This window comes from Diorhabda sublineata, chromosome 3 (assembly GCF_026230105.1).
Source record: "Diorhabda sublineata isolate icDioSubl1.1 chromosome 3, icDioSubl1.1, whole genome shotgun sequence".
Lineage (NCBI taxonomy): Eukaryota > Metazoa > Arthropoda > Insecta > Coleoptera > Chrysomelidae > Diorhabda > Diorhabda sublineata.
The window spans coordinates 28,355,994-28,375,123 of record NC_079476.1 but is presented as its reverse complement, the minus strand read 5'-3'; the positions used below and the strand labels follow the sequence as shown (position 1 = coordinate 28,375,123).

Sequence of the window (19,130 nt, the reverse complement as noted above, 5' to 3'; positions counted from 1 at the left end):
ATATTGTATAATTCGAAACCAACTAACACTAGCAGGGGCGGCCATAAGAAGTACGGAATTGGTATATCACTTTGTCTTTAATATTAAAATTTCCTTCTACAACCAAAACCGCTTATGAAACAAAAAATACACTTTCCTCTGCTTAATAAAGAAGTGTTTTGAAATAAAAAACATTTTCTATAGAAATATTTTATTAATATACATAATAAATTTATTTCAAAAATCACAAATAGTTGTAAATATATTCAGCTCAAAAATGAGAAGACATTTGTTGCCTAAAAGAACAAAAAAGAGAATGGGCAAAGGTTTATAAGTTTATCATTATAATGAAATTGTTATGTTTGTTCAAGTTATATTCTCAATATATCAAAAATATAATTTTTTTAGTACATTTTCGTTGTAAAATTGGATTCGGTCTGTAAATAATAAAGATACAGTAAAATAGGAGAAAGTTTTCAGTTTTTTCAGAATGAAAAGCAGTAACTTTAGTTGTATCAAATTTTGAACATAATTCTATTTTTGGACAATAGTGGAAGAAAGGATTCATGAATATGAAAACAATAGCTCTGTTATAGAGTAAATAACTTTGCTTCTTTTTCCATAATGAGATCAAGCAGATCACTGACAAAAAAAGAGAGTTACTCAAAACAACTCCCTTTTACTATGAGTCACATGATATTTTCAACTAAGCCACCTGTTCATTTTTTATCTTTACCTTTTTAGCATTCAAAGTTTAAATAAAACTGTAAATTTCTTGTTCTTAGAAAATTCTGAATTGTCATGCAACTTTAGTTGTTATTGGTCACAAATTGGTTAATGAAAATATCACAAAAACTGCGTTGGCTCCAGCTCTCAGTTCTATTGGTAATCAAATAACCACTGCTAGAAATTGCACGTTTAACATTAGAACAAATAATTCCTCTATCACAAATTGAAAATATGTGGGATGCTAGAATGAAAATAATGTGCACGTAAGTTTGTAAGTTTATTTTAGTTCTATAATAAAATTTGATGGATGCTGAAAAATCATATGTATAACATGGGAGTTAAGTGCCTTTTCCTCCCTTGAATGATTACTGAACTAAACTTCATGCTCGGGAGGAGAAGTGGCACTTTCCTCCCTTGTTATATAAATAGCTATTTTATTATTTTTACATAAATAGTTTTATAATATAGCTCCGACAATTGTAGGTCATTTAATAATCTACAAATATGCTCCTTATACTGTCTTAAAATGATCCTTCAACTTTTTTCCGAAATCTATTTCTGAGGAAAAGCTGAAGCTTACTACGTTGTACTCCATGTATGATCCACACTGCCTATGTAGATCATTGGACGCTTAATATACCTAAGTAAAATTAGTCTAAATGACTAATATATTAATATTGAATTATAGCTTTGAGAAGAAAAGAAACCTAGTACTTTGGTCTTGCTAAATATCGTATCTACATGCTGTGCCTATCTACCTGTTTTTTTCTAGTGGTTGTAATTAGCTTGTTTTCTTATAACTTCAGCTTGTGCTCACAAATATTTTTATTGAGTGTATTTCAACGGTAATCAGCTATGAGAATGAAGAAGAAGAAGAACTTAAAACTATTTTATACCCATCAGAATACTTTTATCAGAAAAGCTGCTATTGTTAGAAATTCCAAAAAAGGGTGTGTGTGAATGGAAAATGAACATCTCATAGTTGTTTTGAATTAAATAGCACTACAAAACGTACATCTTATAACTAGGTATTCTAAAAAACAATATTTTTCCATTTGTATATATAAATTTCTTAAATTAGGTTTATTCATAAAAAGAGATTTACACTCAGTCTAAGCTGTTTGTTTAGCTTTTTCAATAATGGCTTTAGAAATTATCATTCTTTGAATTTGGGAAGTTCCTTCATATATTTGATAAATTTTAGCATCCCTCATTAATTTTTCTACAGGATATTCGGTATTAAAGCCGTTTCCACCAAAAATTTGTACTGCATCAGTAGCACATTTATTAGCAATGTCGGAGGCGTAGCATTTGGCAATAGAAGCAGAGAGGGTATTCCTAATACCATGATCTACTTCCCATGCAGCTTTCATCCAACTTAGACGAGCTGTTGCAGCAGCAATTGCCATGTCGGCCAACATAAAAGCTACTGCTTGATGATGTGCGATTGGTACACCAAAAGTTTTTCTTTCCAACGAATATTTGGTGGCTTCATCCAAGCATCGTTGAGCTAGACCTGTTGCTCCAGCTGCAACCTGAAAAAATATTTCATTACTTTTATAGAAATTGAAATAAAAACATTTTTTATTTCTATACCCCTATCGGCCTGTTACACTTTTGGCAAATATTTTTTTTATATTGTCAATTAATTAGTGCAGCATAGTAGTTACCTCAGAATCTAAGATAAATTAATTCCCGCTCTATTATGAGTGTATTTAGGTCGCAAACTTTCATTTTTAGTTTATCTACTTATCCCTACAAAAATTGTTTTTAAATCGAATGGTGGCAATATTTTCTTACACTCACTACTCACTAGGCCACAGCTAGACCAGTGATTCTCAACCACTGTACCTCACAGATTCTTGAAATGTGCCGCCAAATTTTTTGAATATATAAAGTAAGATATTAAAGTTCCATGAAAGCGAAATATGGAAAGTAGAACTTAGATAAAAATTGAAATTATTTACAGGATTTTACTAACTAAAATATAATAAGTACAATGGACAAATTTAGTTGCTCCCTTAGGTGTTTGTTTGTATACAGTAGGGTTTAATATTTATGTTTATTATACAGATCTCTTCTCACGTGTAAAACTACAATATTGTGCTGGAAAAATTGAAATGGATTCAATTTTTAGAAAAATTATTTTTTTTTGAAAGCACTTGAAAACCAAAATGGATGAATGGATAAAAAAAGAAAACTTAACGAGGTTAATAATGTGATAGCGGTCACACTCACTCCTAGGTTCTCTTCGTCAATAAATATAATGTTCATCGCAAATATAATGAAGACATCTTAAAAATTGGATTTACATCTACAACGGAAATTGAACAAACTGTTTTTCGTATGTGATTTTTAATTTTCAAACAGTGCTATGGTACCGAGCAAACACCAACGTCACTTGCTTACTAACCATCCTTCACTGTCTTCAAAGGGCAAGAGCTACTTTCAGAAATTATTATCTGCAAGATCAAACAAAGTAAAGGTTTTTGAAAAGCAAGATAGCTTCCTATAAAGTGGCTGCATTAATTACTCTCAAATTAAAATCTTATAGTTCGGCAGAAGATATTATATTACCTGCTTGTTGTAAAATTGTAGAAATAATGAGCAGTGAAACAGCAAATATTGATATTTGTAAAATACCTCTTTCAAACGACACAATTAGCCTTAGAATTATAAATTTGTCCCGAAATATTGAAGAAAATTCCACTAAAGCTCTTGCACAATTAAATTTTGCTCTACAAATCGATGAAATAATTGTTATATTACCGGAAAACACATTTATAACGCTATCAACTTTTATTTTAAAGAAAGTGAAATTTCGTGGAGTTCGTGCGTTGGCTTTTGCACAGATGAAACGGTACTCTAGCTATGACCGGATTTATAAAAGGATTTGTGGCACATGCAAGAGAACTTAATGCAGATATATTGGTTACCCACTGTTTTTTCTTCTGGAAATACTCATTACAAAACAATTACCATTAGCATTGAAATTGGTATTGAAACAATGTGTTAATATAATTAATTACATTACAATCAAGTCTATTAAAAAGTCGCCTATTTATTCAATTATGCCAGGCTATGGAGACTAAAATGAATAGTTGTTATTTCATACGGAAGTTAAGTGGTTGTCCAGAGGGAAAGTTTTATCTCGCTTAATTTAATCAAAAAATGACAGTTTTTGAACAAGATAATGATTTTGCTGATCTGTTAGATGACAAAACATGTTGTGCCAAGCTAGCTTACTTGTTAGTCATTTTTGTTATTTTTAATAACATAAATATAAGTATGCAAGGACCGAAAAAGAATATTTCCGCCTCTATAGATAAATTATTGGGATTTCAATAAAAAAAAAATAGAAGTATAAAGCACAAGAAGGCAGTTTAGGAAAGTTTGCATCAATTCCAAAAGAGTGTTATAAAATAATTCATGAAAGAGTTGTTGATCATTTAAAAATACTAAAAAATTTGATTGGGTTCGAAATCTATTTGTGATAAGTGACACGTCAGTATATGAATTAACCTTGAAAGAAGAGGAAAAACTAATTTTGGCGTGTAATAACCGAGATTTAATTTCAAAACATTGAGAAGAATCAATTAATACTTTCTGGATTAATCTAAAACTCGATTACCCGACAATTTTCTACATATTATTTGTACGAGTTCGGATTTCCTACTTTGACTAACGAAACAAAAGAAAAAAGGATCCAGACTTTAAAATTTAGATCATGAAATGAGAGTAGCTTTATCATCTTCTATTTTTACAAAATATATCATATTATAAGTATAACAGTTAATTAAATATGTTCTTTTTAATTAATTTAATTAATTAGTGCGCCGCCAAGTTTTTATGTTATTGAAAGTGTACGATGAAGAAATAAAGGTTGAAAATCACTGCACTAGACTGTCATCTGATGACCATAATTGAGAGTTGTGACAAGTTATCTGTTTTTTAATAGGCAGTAATTTAATAAATAGATTAAAGATGGAACTTTTTTATTGTTTTCAGCAAGTTGATCATATTCAGGAATACTTAGTTCAATTTTTGTTTCCAGCCGATCCCCTTGTTTTCCTTTGTGACTTTTTCTACCCTATTTGAGTGTGTGTCAATGAAGGTCTGAGCACACATCTTACCACCCTAGTTCTATTCAAACAAATACGGTCCAAAAAACCATAGAATGTACGGGGTGGAATTAGCTTTCAAATCAAATATTAAATATCTCAGGGTGACCTTCAATCAAAGACTAACATGGAGACAACACCTTCAAGCAGTAAGCCATAAGGAACTAACTGCTTTATACAACCGCTGTAGAATGATCGGAGGAACATGAGGCTTTAAACATTGTGCAGAAGCTATGCAGGTTTCATATGGGGACCAAAAACAAAAACCAAAATTAGGGGTAAAAAACTAGATACGTTGCGAAGGGCGGCCTTGTTGCCCCCTTCGAAGACCTTCATAGAATCTCAGCATTCTAAAGGAATGTGAAGTACCCGTAGATATGATCTCAGATATAATGTCTTCCAAACTAGGTCTAATCAAAAACTATAAAATTATAATAACAAGTCGAAAGCAAAGGACATATACAGATATCACATTCCCACAAGGTTCATTAGGATTCTATAATGATGACTCGAAAACGGAAAATTGACAAGTAGAGGCAGGAATATATGGCCCAGGAACCAAGCTCGCTATCCCAATGGGCTCCGAAACTTCCATTTTCAAGCAGAAACATACGTTATCCTAACATGCGCAGCTCGTTAAGCACAACGTAACTTCTACTAACTGATAAAGATATCCATCCAATCAGATAGTTGAGTAGCCCTGCAAGCACTTGACCCTCATAAAATTTAGTCAAAGCTAGTAGGGGACTGTATGAAATCTTTGAACTGAATGGTAGCAAATAACCAGGTCACACCGGCATACAAGGCAATGAACAAGCCATTCAACTGGGACAATTCCTTTCATAAGTTTCCCAAAAATTCATCAAATTATAATCATAAAGAAGTGGAAACACAAAAAGAAATCAGAAATCTGGAATAATACCCCTGGTCTGAAACAATCAAAAATATTTCTTTCTTACTCCACCAGTTGGTCTGAAAAGTCCCTTTCATTGAACAAAGACGAGTTAAGACGAGATAAGCTGCATAGCTCCCAGACAGGTAGATCACTTGCAAAGTCGTTATTGACCGACTGGTAAACAATCTGGGGTAAACAATAGATCAATAGTTCAAAATATTAGTGAGGTAGATTCACGACCTTACACATTTGCAGAATTCTTACTAGTAGTAGTAGTGTTCAAGATTATCAGCAAGAAAAAAGCCTTGTTTTACAATGAAGTAGTAGTATATTCGATACGACATTGGAGGAACAGGGTTTTTTTGACATACCTGATTTTAAAGTCAAAGTAATTTGAAATTACCACACCAAATACTTACTGGTGGTCTGGTTAAGTCAAAAGTTGCCATAGCTATTTTGAATCCAGCTCCTTCACTCTGAAGAACATTTTCTTTTGGAATACGCACATCTTCAAATGTAATTCCCCTAGTATCTGAGCATCTCTGACCCATATTTATTTCCTGCAATAAAAACCTGTGTAATATTTTGTAGCAAGGATTATTACGAGGAATCGTTTTTAGAAACAAATGTGGACATAATAAATCAAAAGAACACATTTGATGTTAAACACAAATGTGATAAATGAAGAGATGCACATTTTGTACATTCCAAGGCAAGAGGTTTGATGAGGTATTCAATCAAGGGTGACCAAGTATATTCCAGCATTGATCTTTCTTTGAAAACCACTAACCTTTCTTCCAGGGGTTACTCCAGCCCATTCTCTCTCAACAATAAATCCAGTAAAAGCCTTACTAGCTGGAGCTTTAGGATCTGGATTTGTACGGGCTAATACAAAATACCTATAACAGATTTAAGCATTTTCAAATATTCTCATTAACAAATTTTTTACCTATCAAAAAAATGTTGAACTATAATATAGAATTTGAATTAGAACACATGACATCATATTCGAGTTCAAATGATTGTCAATAGATTCTAAGTATATTCATATAAAGCTTTAGGAAGAGATTGTAATTTGTTGTTTAAGGGTAATTGCTCACATTAAACTAGTATTTGTATGTAGATAGTAAGTCTGCATTGTTAGGCTTTTATTTGCATATGATAAATAATTTCCTATAGACCTGTATCAGGCTAAATCAGTGGCGCACTAATGGTTTTGTGAGCAAATGCAAATATATGAAATTTTTTCAACAATTTTTTAGAAAGTATCTGGATTCCACCTATGTGAGATTAACAGGCAATATTAGTTAGTGTCTATAATTACAACTTTTGCAATAATCTCTAAGAGGAATTAAATATACAAATGGTAATATAACCAGCTGTATGGAATAGTTCATTATGAAACATGAGTTTACAGATTGATCATTGGATTTAGAAATCTTTATGTCAATTTGAAAGATTGACATACAATATTTAGATCTAATGTTATATCTAATCACTTGGTGTACATCTAGATATGTTAAAATAGACATTTTTTGTTCTAAGGGATCATGATAAGTTCCGAATTCAAATATACCTCATTTGAACGTGATATATGAATTATATTCAATTTTTTATATAAACTTTTTTAATATTATTCTATAAAGGATATGGTATGTAAACAAACGTTTTTCTTTGTTGGTGTAGCAATATTATTTATGTAGGGACAGACAGCAGTATTCTTCTGCATATAAAATTTTTCACATCTCAATTAAATAGTTGGGCAACTAATCAATCCCTGAAGATTATAACTTGATTATGGAATCGGACGTAAGACAGTGTAATTGTGAGTGTTGAAGTTGTGACAGTGGAAATAGTGTGGTTGAATTGATTTTAACTAAAATATGTAAAATATCTGAATACTTACTATAATCTATGATTTTCCAGGATGTCTTAAATAACAGATAAATATTACAATCAGTTCAAGCTGAAGAAATTTTACTTGTGCATATTTACTGATATCAAAATTTTCAAAAATAACTTGTTTTTGAAACACAACATATTTGGCTAAATGATTATAAAAAACAGATTTTTCAGCATGAGGATCTTATAACTGATTCTAGAAAAAAATTAGAGTTTTAATATCGAAATTTTTCAATGTTGAATTCTGGAAAAATTGCCCAGATTTTAATAGAAATGAAAAATATGAGAGCTGTTGGTTATGATACAAAGTAGATTTTGACCAAAAAAATTGAACAAACTAGAAAGATTTTGATCATTCTTTCCAAAATTGTATGTAATAGTTCGAATAGAAGTTTATAGATTACATTACATAATTTTCAATGCAGTACGATAACATCTTTTCTAATAATAATAAAGACACAATTAGATGGTTTGAGTCTGTTTCAAAGGGTACTCTCAAAATGTGGGTAATTTATCAAAAATTGTGCTGTCAAATAACTTTCCTCAAAGTCCTAATTTAGGATGATTTTTCGACACATAAAGAACCACCCATTATTTCAAAAAAGATTTCCCTATAATATATATTTAGTTAGCAATGAAAATCAGAAGATGCAAAACAATTTTCTCATGTTAATCTTACAGACCATAGTAACATACAATGCGGATTATCTTGAAAAAATCTATATAAGGAGCATCAATTTTAACTGACGTATTTTTATATCAAAACTTAGAAGCCCATTTGCTAAAAAGATCTCGCTAATTTTTTGGGCTCAAAGGTTGTTTGGATGAAATGAAATAAGCAAAGGTCGATTATATTTCACATTTTTACTTAACTACACATAACTTAACGTTTCCCTCCTTCTTTGGAATAACTACTATATGAGGATTAAAATATTTGTAGATATATAAAAACATATTAGTAGATTTCTTAAAAACACTAATAAAAACATAGTATTTAAATAATGTATATGCCTTAAAATTTCAACAAAATGATATTATAGGAGATAGATTGAAATAAACTAATTATTCAATTTATAACAAATTCAACTGACGTTTGCCTATCATTCACAGAAAACTTATCTTGTTTTATGTGTATCATTCCTTTGATTAATACTTTTTGATAGTTTATGTCTTGACCTAAGATTTTTGTTTCAATTCATGATTTTAATTTTTTTCATGTTTGTGTAAAGAAGTTGATGCATTCTTAGAGTATTTGTGATCATTTATTCTGCCCTCCAAGTATTGTGTCAAGTCATTCCTTAATAATTTTTTGGACAATTCAAACATGGTATGGAGTATATAAATCAAAATATATATATATTTTAAATTCTTCATAATTTTGTCGATAAAATGAAAATTATTATCTATAATAAGATCAAATTTTTAGTGAGCCAAAAAAATTAAATCTACAGTGGAAAAAAGCAAGAATTTCATTTTGGCTCCAACTTTATATTGTTTGATCATAGTCATTGAGTAATTGCCAGTTACTCAATCCTTGTTTTTTTTTGGATTTTGAACCATTACCCATAAGACGATTTTGCACAAGTGATTTTTTTCCATTGGGGATTTTTTTTATGTGATTGTTCAAGATTATGTTCCATTTGATATTGTGATTAGGTTCAGATGGCGAGAATGTTTCTTATATTGAATTAAATTGAAATTTGATGGAAAATTGTGTTGATTGTTGGAATATTTTTTGTTGCAATTTGTATGTTTTTTTTTATTTTTGAACATTTGTTGAATTTTTTGTCATAATTTGCCCAGCTGTTGTATAGAAACATATCTTAGTGTGGGGGTTGTGGTTTCCCTGTGTGTAACTCTGCATTTCATTAATTACCTCTTTTGTGATAATGTTCCATATGATGTTTTTGGATAGCTGTTTTCTATAAGAGTTTGATAGAGGATAATTAGGTTTTTATTTTTTTGGAATGGAATGACTTAATATGTTGATTCTGTTTTTTAGAGCTAGAATGAGATTTATTTTCATTTTCATGGGGTGGAACGTGTGGTAATTTATGTATTGACTTGAGTTAATTGTGATTGTATGTGTTGAAAATGTTGAGATGGAACAGCACATAGGATGTCATCAACATATTTTTTTAGTAAAGAAAAGTTAAAGGATATGTTAAGTGATAAGTGATAACCTTAATATTTCTATCAAGGGTAAATTTGAATACATCGATGAATTTAATGTTATTAAGAGATATAAAATACATAACCAATTTTAAATCGCGCAATTCTTGACTAATTATTGTTATTTCATTATTGTTATGCTTTTATACATATTTTGATATTGTACTTGAACATAATTTCAGTCCCAGATGATGAATACATAAGTACTCGAAAGCTTGGAATATATTATAGTTAGCACACTTTGGTGTTTAATTTTGCCACATTTCCACTACAAAAACGCTATTAATCTAGTTATGTATATTAGCGAGATCTTTTGGTTTTGGTTTTGATATAAAAATAGGTCTGTTAAAATTGGTGCTCTTAATATTGATTTCATGATAATCCGCATTGTACTTTACTATTTTCTGTAAGATTGAAAATAGAATAACAAAACAAATATAAGAGTGAGAAGCGTAAACCATATAATTTGCACTATTTTTGAAGTGCTTAATAATTAAGTACTAACCAGTTAGCTACTCCTCCATTCGTAATCCACATTTTTTGTCCATTGAGAATCCATTCGTCGCCCTTCTTTACCGCACGTGTTTTTACACCATTTACATCAGAACCTGCCGATGGTTCAGTAACGGCATATGCAGCAACTAAAGGTTCTTCTATTAATCTCCCCAAATATTTCTTCTTTTGTTCATCATTCCCAGCTACAATAACTGGAGTTTGCTGAAAAAGTGAAAAATAAAAGCATTTTTACTAATTTTTTATTCAATTGATAAAGGTAAGAAGTGAATTTATTGTAATTTAATATTTACTGGCTGAAGCTTGTAGAAACAAAGAGAATATGTGCCTGAAATGAGAACAGTGTAAACCACCCAATATTTTTATGCCCAAATATTCAGCTCAGAATGTATACAAATACAATTTTTTACATAGTTAACTTTTATATGTTATATGATACTACTATTACCTGGTATTTTGTATCAAATTTAATAATACAAAAAGTAATGTCTGACTAATTCTTGAATTCTTTGTTACAACTAATATTGAATTATATTTCAAAAAAGAACATTGGAACTGTGTAATACCCATCACACAGATATTTTAACTGAGACTGTTTTTAAATACAATATATCTATAACTGGCTTTTAGAAATTGGGTTTTCATTTCCCAGGTAAAAACTTTTCTGAATTATATATGTATTTATAATTGAACGGCCGGCGTTCTCTATATTCAATTCAATTTTAGCTTCATAAACTCATTGACTAAAAAAATTGCAATTTAAAGATAATTTGCATATTAGAATAACTGTCCTAGATAACCAGGTTTTATTTCTTATATACAACAGAGTATATTTTAAATAGAGTTGTGCAGCAACAAAAAAAATAACTGAAGCAAAACCTATTGTATATTGTAATTTACTTACACCTAATCCACTAGCTTCAATTGCTGTCTTAACTCCAGTACAACCATAAGCCATTTCTTCAGCAATTAAACATTCGTCAAATGTACCCATTCCCAAACCACCTGAACATTTGTGTGAAATAAACCATTTGAGATACTAATTCAATTTTAATATAAATATATTGTATGGATAAAATCAATTTTGGTTTTAATATCCTCTAATATTCTTTGAGATAAATATAGGATAAATATATGTTCTCCAATTGGCATAATAATAATAGGAAATATTAAAGATAATAAGAAAGTAGTCGATAGTTTTAAAGTTGAAGAAAGAAAAACTTATTGTTATTTTGGTTTGGTTTATTATTATAACTTACCAAATTTTTCTGGTATATGACAATTAGTAAGTCCCAAAGCATGAGCCTTCTTAATTAAGTCAAATGGATATTTTCCAGTTCTATCATACTCGGCAGCAACAGGAATAATTTCTTCTTTTGTAAATTTTCTAGCTAATTCCTGAATCTCCAGTTGTGTCTCATTTAAAGCTAAATTTAAAAGAAATAGAGTGATGTTATGATATTAGAATAATTAATTTTCTGTCACCTTCTATCCCATTTGATATAAATGCAGGGTAGTTTTAGAGGGTTATTACATTACATTATTATAATTTCATTTATTTGAGAACTGTATCCTTCTATTTTTTATATAAAGGAGCACATGCAATAATTTGATGGTTATCATTTACAATGATCCTTCTGTGACTGATTCAAGGGTTTACAAACCAGATGGTAAGATTTGGTACAAATTAAATTTTAATGATCTGTTACAATATTTACCTCTGTGTCCATTTAATCTAAACAAAACAACTAAGTACGATGACTGAATTTTATTCTGCAAAACTTCCAATTGCCCCAGCAAAAATACAAGGATCTTCAAAATCTAAATGTGATTTTACCATCTATATTTCATTCATTTTATGATATTCCAACATTTAAAACATTACATTGCATCTTTATGAAAGCATTTTAAATTTTCAATATAATAAATAATTTAAATATGGCATAAGTCTTAATGCTACTAATACTGGAAAATCATCTTTTATATACTCACAGAATTAAATACACATTTAACCTTATAAAGTAAAATGTTAAATATTTATGGATTCAAACACCTTTTTAAGTAATGTTTTAAAATTCTGGACAACCTTGTATGAAACAACTTTTTTATTCACCCATACTCCAGTTTAACAAATTTTATATTGCTACAATTTTTTTTTCATATATTTAAAATAATTTTTTATAATCAATCTCTATGTTATTTAACACTTCTTCTTTGGTACTTACTAAAATTATAACCTCCAGGAACTGCAGAACTATAATTGCAAGATTCTGGGATAATTCGATGACCACTTCTTAATAAAGTTCTTGAAACCTTAATTAAACAATATTGTTAAAAGTAATTTTTGTTCAACTTATTTAACCTAACTAACCTGTTGTAGCCAAGACATTTTGTGAAAAATTATGTAAAAAATGTTATAACTGGTAAAAGTAAGAATCCTTGGTTATAAGGATTGTGGCATACGTGATTACTAAGCGAAACCTCCTTTGTAATTTTTGCTGCTCTTTAATTCGCGGCTTACAGTTCTGGTGTTTGAGGAATCCTATGTAGTATATTTTAAACTTTAAAACTATTAAATATATAATATACAGAATAACAAAAATTGTAACTGAACCTTTGCTCTTTGAACCCACCGCCTTTTACGCAGAGATTATTAATTCGAACGGGTTAGTGATCTGTGCGTTTGACAGTGAATTGATTCAGTTCTACATTAACAAATACAATTAAAAGATAAGGAGGAAATAGCTTTTGTCTATGTTTAACCAATTTAGTACCTTTTCATACTCTAAATACTACATGTCACATATTGTGATAATAGCCCTGCAGAGGAGTAATTCCTTTATCAAGGCGAAACCAAATAAATCTTCCTTTCCATGAAAAATCTTCTCAACTAAAGGTTAGATTAATTAAGTTTATATAGGCTTCGCTACAACCTAGTTTGTATATAACGCTTATATTTAGCGAAGCGCGTTGTACACAAACAAGATATGTAATCTTGGCAGGTGTGTATCAAAACTAATTAAGCGAACATAGCTGTCAATTACAAATATATACTGTCTGGTTTAAAGACAGTTTAAAGCAGGGGTATGTTCTGTTGTTTAAATGGTAGTATGAAAAGCGAAACTACTTTTTCAAAATTATTTTTGCTTATTCATAACGTTGATGAATGAATATTGATCTTGCCAAATCGTATTTATAATTCAAACATCATATATTACAATAGAAGCCGATCTCATGAGTAGCACAAATACAGAATCCGAAGACGAGGAAAGAAAAGTGTGTAATAAAGGTATCTTATGTATAAAGTGAATTAGCCCTGGGGCATTTAATAAACTAATTGTTGACATTTGTTCAATCAAAATTTTGATACCACGTTTGATTTAGAATGGAAGTGATTAAATATGGATAAAAAATTTTAAGAATAAAAAAGGAAGTTTATAAAATATAGATTTTGAAGAAATTGTTATATTTCTTGAAAACAAACAGATAAAATTTCAGTTAGCAATAGATATTGAAGAAAGAAGCAGCCTTAGTGTAGGTATAATATCAATTTGTTTTGTGCTCTTCTATAGGGGAGTGTATAAACATACTAAAAAGATGTATTAATTTAAAAAAAATTTATTTTTCTTCATACAGCTCATTATGACTTTTCTGTAGTTTGTTTTAGGTTTATTAATGTTTATCTCAGAATAAGAGGGGATATTGATATAAGCAACAACATCAATACTACCACATTCTATAGCCATTTTTGCCTCTTCTTGGATTTCCAAGCCACTTCCCAAGCAGAGCATATTTGATTATGAACCTTTTTATATAATGTAGAATTAAAGGGTGGTACATCTAAGGCACTAATTATAGTTCGTATTTGCGTGTACCCTATACCAGAATTCATGGCAGCAGTGACAACAGAAGTATTGATATCTACCTTTTTTGGTTGTTCTGGACAAGTCGAAATAGTTTCTGTGTAGTGACACATTTTACATTAAAAGACAATTTTACTTATAACCCCTTTTTTGTTCTTTTATAATGTCTATTTCATTAAAGCGACATCCAAATAATTGGGAATGATTTGATCATTGCTTTACACTGTCTAAAAAATGTTGCATACTAACAATTCTGAGTCCTTCAAATATTTTTTTACCTAAAAGAAAAATTTAAAGTTGGTACCTATCCAACAAATATCCTAAAATAAATATTATACGTATAAAAATTATAATAATTCATTCCATCTCTTCCATTTTGGAATCTTTCGTCCCAAAAAATAATTTTATCTAGTTAAACTAGATTAAATTATTAAATCCTTATAAAGAAATAATAGCAATAACAGCATAATATGTGATTTCAAATACTATTACCTTAAATTCAGCTTCGGCACTGTCCAAAATAATCAGTTACTTTATTTAGTTCTTTATTTCGCACTAAGCCAACTGTATCGCCATGTATTGATATATTTTAACACTATTGCTGAGGTTTGGAAAATGACTGATACTTTAAACAAACTTCTTTCAAATGTTGTAAATTTTACATCATCCAAAAGGAAAAATGACTAAACTAGAGACCTGCAATAGTAAATTTTTGATTTATCTTCCTAACTTAGAGAAATTCATTCGAAAAAAAAATACGTTATTTTAAGCAAGTCCAAAATTTTCAAAATTAAAATAAAACAAAAAGCAATATTTCAGGTCCCTAGACTGGGGCCATATCTTTTGATTTTTTCTTCACAAAAAATTTATATATTTTATAGTTTTTCCATAATTAGACAAGCGCCGAATGTTGAATTTAAACTCGTTTCTATCCAGTGAATGGACTCTTAATGTTTATAAGTAACTTAATTATAATTTGTTTTAATTGAAATTCCAATTGACAATGTAATGTCTAAAATTTTCGTTCACTCGCAAAGGACTAGCAACGGATTTTTTCAATATTCTTGATACATTATACGGGGTAGAAAGTAGTAATCCTCACATTCTTTCATATCAAAACTTTTTTCAAGATGAAGTTTTATGAAATAAAATTATAACTTTTTTCCCAAAACCAATAGCTGCAGAGAAAAAAATAAACACCATAATTTATAATTTTTTAATAAATTGAGTGGCAAATAGTAAAGATGTGAAATATAATGCGATTTAACTCTAGAGATCGAGGAGGCCAATTTAGGGACCCTCCTCAACCAATCCAACGGTTGGGGTATGTTGCATCTAAATGTTGCCTAGAAATCCAACTGATGTGTACTGGAGTAACATCGTGTATGAACCACATGTTTAGTCTGATATTGAGTGCGATGTCTTCAAGTAGTCCCTTAACTACTTCGAGAAAACTGGTACAAGAAATTCCATTTGATGACTGAGGCAGAAAATGTGACCCAATTAAGTTATCGCCCACAATACCAACCCATACGTTGCTGGAAAAACACTACTTGGCTACAATTCCCATAATATACAAAAAAGTCCTGACGATAACTTGGTTATTGAATGTCATACAATGTAATTGTGAGTATTGGGGTGGTGGGAATGTAAACAGTGCACTTATAGAATCACGACTAGCATTTGGAATACTTGGATAGAGCGGTGTCCCCAAAAATGAACTAAAAAAGCTAACTGTTCTATAAAAATTATTCTTGAAAATAATTTACAAAAAAGGATATATGTGATCACGGTATTCCATAACAAACATTAATTGACTTTTCTTGGGCATAAATATTCTACCAGGCAAAAACAAAATCTAACTACCAGATCCAGCTGTCCAAGAAACGTCAGCGCTTCTATACTTACTACCCAACAACAACTTATTTAAATTGAGTGGAAGTCAGTCCATGTTTTTTATCTGAAATTATACTTTGTAACACAACTACTCTTATGTCACTTTTGCGCACATCTGAACTATGTGGTGTTTCACAGAGGCTCTAGTCTTCGTGTGGCGTTTCTTCATTAAATGAAGGTAACAACAGCTAGTATTTCGATTATGATTCACGAACCATGTGGCATCTTACAGTTACGTTCAGTGAATGGGATTTGTTTCTTATACTGTCTATGGACTTATTTCAAGTCAACACATTTTTGCAATTGCCATTGTTCTTCCGGAATATCAATATGATGTAAGGGTAAAATGCAGGTAGTACGTGAAACATGCAAACTAAAAAAGCACCCACGAAAAGTTTGCCTTTTAGAAAGTGTTTTGTGGTAAACTTACAAAATCATATTTCTGGGAGAACATATCAGTTTATTTTAGTAATGTTTTTGGACCTTCATACAGAATTTTTTCCTGATTGTTAAATAGTTAAAATAAAGGAAAATTATGCTTTATTATTATAAATGGGCCGATCCCGGAGGTACTGCAATACCGGGCCAACCCGCGACGGAGGTGGAGCAAGCCCCTTAACCCTCCATCAATTTCCAAAAATCAGTTTAATATACTGGCCCCGCATGCGGGGCGTATCAGATATTAAGCTGATAAGAACAGATACTACACTTTGATCTTAGCCAGAGGCCGAGAAGCGATAAATTCGAAATGTTACATGATAGTTATTATCAACGACTGTTAAACATATGTCGGTTTATTGAACTTTAAAAACTAGTATTGCCATCTAGTGTTGAGTTATATAAGTGAACAACACTAAAAGAGACCTTTTATTCTTTAATGTAGTTAATGATAATATTGTATCCATAATTAATTTCCACATCGTCTATCTTTTTGAATAATCATTCAAAATTCTATCAGAAACTGTTCAATATATATACATCTATTTTGTCTCGATTTTACGTCTCTTTTGTAATAAAAAATTGGTTTTTTTATGATTTTTGAAAGACAGATAAAAAAGATCAGTGATAATAAGTTTCGCTGATAGATATATATCCACCTATCAGATATACAAATAATTATCCGAAAATATAATGATAAAAAACATATTCAAGAAAGGGAAAAACAGATACTTATGATTTAAGAAACAAAAACAAACATCAAAACATTTCTCCTCACCATATAGAAGACTTTCCCAACAATTATCGATCTATTTCTTTAAATATGTCACCACACAAATCACAATGGACACAACCTGTTATCCAAATATAAGATAAAAATCTAAAACACCAAAACTTATAAATAATATTGCATATAAGTGCCTTGATACTGTTGGATACACCTTATTAATATTTTAATAATAATACAACGATAAATAATAAATATATTATGTTTTGATTGAATAACATTTCGGGACAGCGCGTACGCAGTCCCGACTACCAAAAATTGCGCGCCCGAGTTATCCGCATTAGGGATAATCGCAGGAGTCAGCCCAATCTAAAGTGCAATGAAAGGGCCTCATCCTGGGGGAACCGCCTTCATGATCACGGTAACCCCTACGCCAGGTAAGTATGATTCATTTAGTTGTTAATTTGTATATATTTTTGACAGTTACATACACGTAGGTGCAAAGTCGTACATAAGTTCTAGCGCCATCTATAACTTGAGTATATAAACTGCGTTAAACAGTATGTTGTTGAAAAAGAAGTCTTCCCTACTGCTACTGAAGCGCTACCTCAATTTGCTCTCTTTAAACGGACATTTCTTGATATATTGAGATGATTCTCCATACCTCTACTCTAAATACTTCCATAACTCAATTATACACGATCGACAAAAAAAATGTTCGGAAAATACAACTTAAGCCGATTAATCCAGAAAAAAACTATTAAGAATCCCAATCCAAAGAATAGTTACATTCCAGCAGCCATATAGATATCATAAACGTCAAAGACCTCTAATGTCTCTTCCGCGAAGTATAGACACAAAGAGTCCAAACGGTATAGGATTTTTTACATTATGTATGTACACAATAATAGGCCTAAGATGCGGTTGATCTATGATTAGACCCAGATCGTAGTTCTCTTTTTTGCCACCGGTTGCACAAGTATTCAGGAGGTATCAATTCTATTATCGTTAATGCATGGAATGGCAAACCTGGCTTTTCAATGTAAAAATAAATTAAATTAAACATTAATTTATTTTGTTACAATTATTTTTATTGAGAAATGGAGAAGTATTGTTGCTTTAATGGCAAGTGGGAATTTGGAAAAAGTAACTTTATTCAAAGCACCAACTGTGAGTAGCCTCAGAATAATAATGAAAATTTTGTTTACAAATAATTGATTAATATATTAGTGTAATTTCTAAATAATGTATTCTTATTTTTCCAGAGTAATAAGTTTTTTTTTCTTTTTCTAAAAGGATATTGAATCTCAGTAAACGGTGTAGAGAATTAAAAATTACCAGTTTCATTTGTGTATGAATATTTGATATGAATGTAATATTTTTAATAGTAAATTTTCACAGAAACAATTCTTTCTATAAAATCAATTTTTTTAAACTTTTGTTCGCATAAATCTATTTTTTTAAACAAATGGTTTGGTACCTACCATGGTTTTACATACAGGACTGGAAGAAAGGTAACGGAGTGGGTTAATTTCACGGGCGTTGTATTTGTCAAAATTTGTTAAACTAATAATAATAGTTATAATTTCTAAATGTAATTATATTAAAATATTTTATAAATATTATATAGGTATGTGTTTAAATTTTTGCTCCCAATTTCGGCTTTTCATATATATGAAAGTTGTTGTAACTTGTGCCTGTCTCTGATAAAAAATAAATAATAATAGTTGTAAAAATGTATGTAGAGGAGATATTTGAGAGTTGGAATTCACTGAAGACGAACAATCCAATTTATTATTGCAGAAATAGGGAAGTTATAAAGAATATGAAAGATGAGTGAGTGGACTAAGTGTCTTTAAGATTACTTGAGATAAGGCCCGATTCCCTTCTTATTT

The 19,130-nt window shown here is 30.2% G+C and overlaps 1 protein-coding gene, 1 long non-coding RNA gene and 2 other non-coding genes across 4 annotated transcripts; all 4 read right to left on the bottom strand.

The window, feature by feature from the left end:
* Window positions 1–972: 972 nt before the first annotated feature.
* LOC130442150 (medium-chain specific acyl-CoA dehydrogenase, mitochondrial-like) lies at window positions 973–13,023 on the bottom strand. Its single transcript, XM_056776231.1, has 8 exons — window positions 12,683–13,023; window positions 12,537–12,624; window positions 11,571–11,738; window positions 11,216–11,316; window positions 10,304–10,515; window positions 6,515–6,623; window positions 6,144–6,284; window positions 973–2,243 (listed from the first exon to the last, which is right to left on the bottom strand). The coding sequence occupies exons 1-8, from the start codon at window positions 12,698–12,700 to the stop codon at window positions 1,821–1,823; spliced, it is 1,260 nt and encodes a 419-aa protein (XP_056632209.1). The 5' UTR covers window positions 12,701–13,023; the 3' UTR covers window positions 973–1,820.
* An 890-nt stretch (window positions 13,024–13,913) lies between these two features.
* Window positions 13,914–14,976, bottom strand: LOC130441466 (uncharacterized). Its single transcript, XR_008909617.1, has 2 exons — window positions 14,667–14,976; window positions 13,914–14,452 (listed from the first exon to the last, which is right to left on the bottom strand). It is a non-coding gene; the product is annotated as an uncharacterized LOC130441466 (long non-coding RNA).
* A 1,641-nt stretch (window positions 14,977–16,617) lies between these two features.
* On the bottom strand, window positions 16,618–16,809 carry LOC130442238 (U2 spliceosomal RNA). The gene has a single exon (XR_008909708.1). It is a non-coding gene; the product is annotated as a U2 spliceosomal RNA (small nuclear RNA).
* A 707-nt stretch (window positions 16,810–17,516) lies between these two features.
* LOC130442236 (U1 spliceosomal RNA) lies at window positions 17,517–17,680 on the bottom strand. Its single transcript, XR_008909706.1, has one exon. It is a non-coding gene; the product is annotated as a U1 spliceosomal RNA (small nuclear RNA).
* Between the last annotated feature and the right edge of the window lie 1,450 nt (window positions 17,681–19,130).

What these genes read in the sequence shown, in the direction of transcription:
- LOC130442150 (XM_056776231.1), bottom strand. An exon ending in AATGGAGGAGTAGCTAACTG is followed by an intron (nt 6,624 to 10,303) that starts GTTAGTACTTAA and finishes AATCTGTTATAG; the next exon opens with GTATTTTGTATTAGCCCGTA. An exon ending in TTGACTTAACCAGACCACCA is followed by an intron (nt 2,244 to 6,143) that starts GTAAGTATTTGG and finishes ATATTTTTTCAG; the next exon opens with GTTGCAGCTGGAGCAACAGG.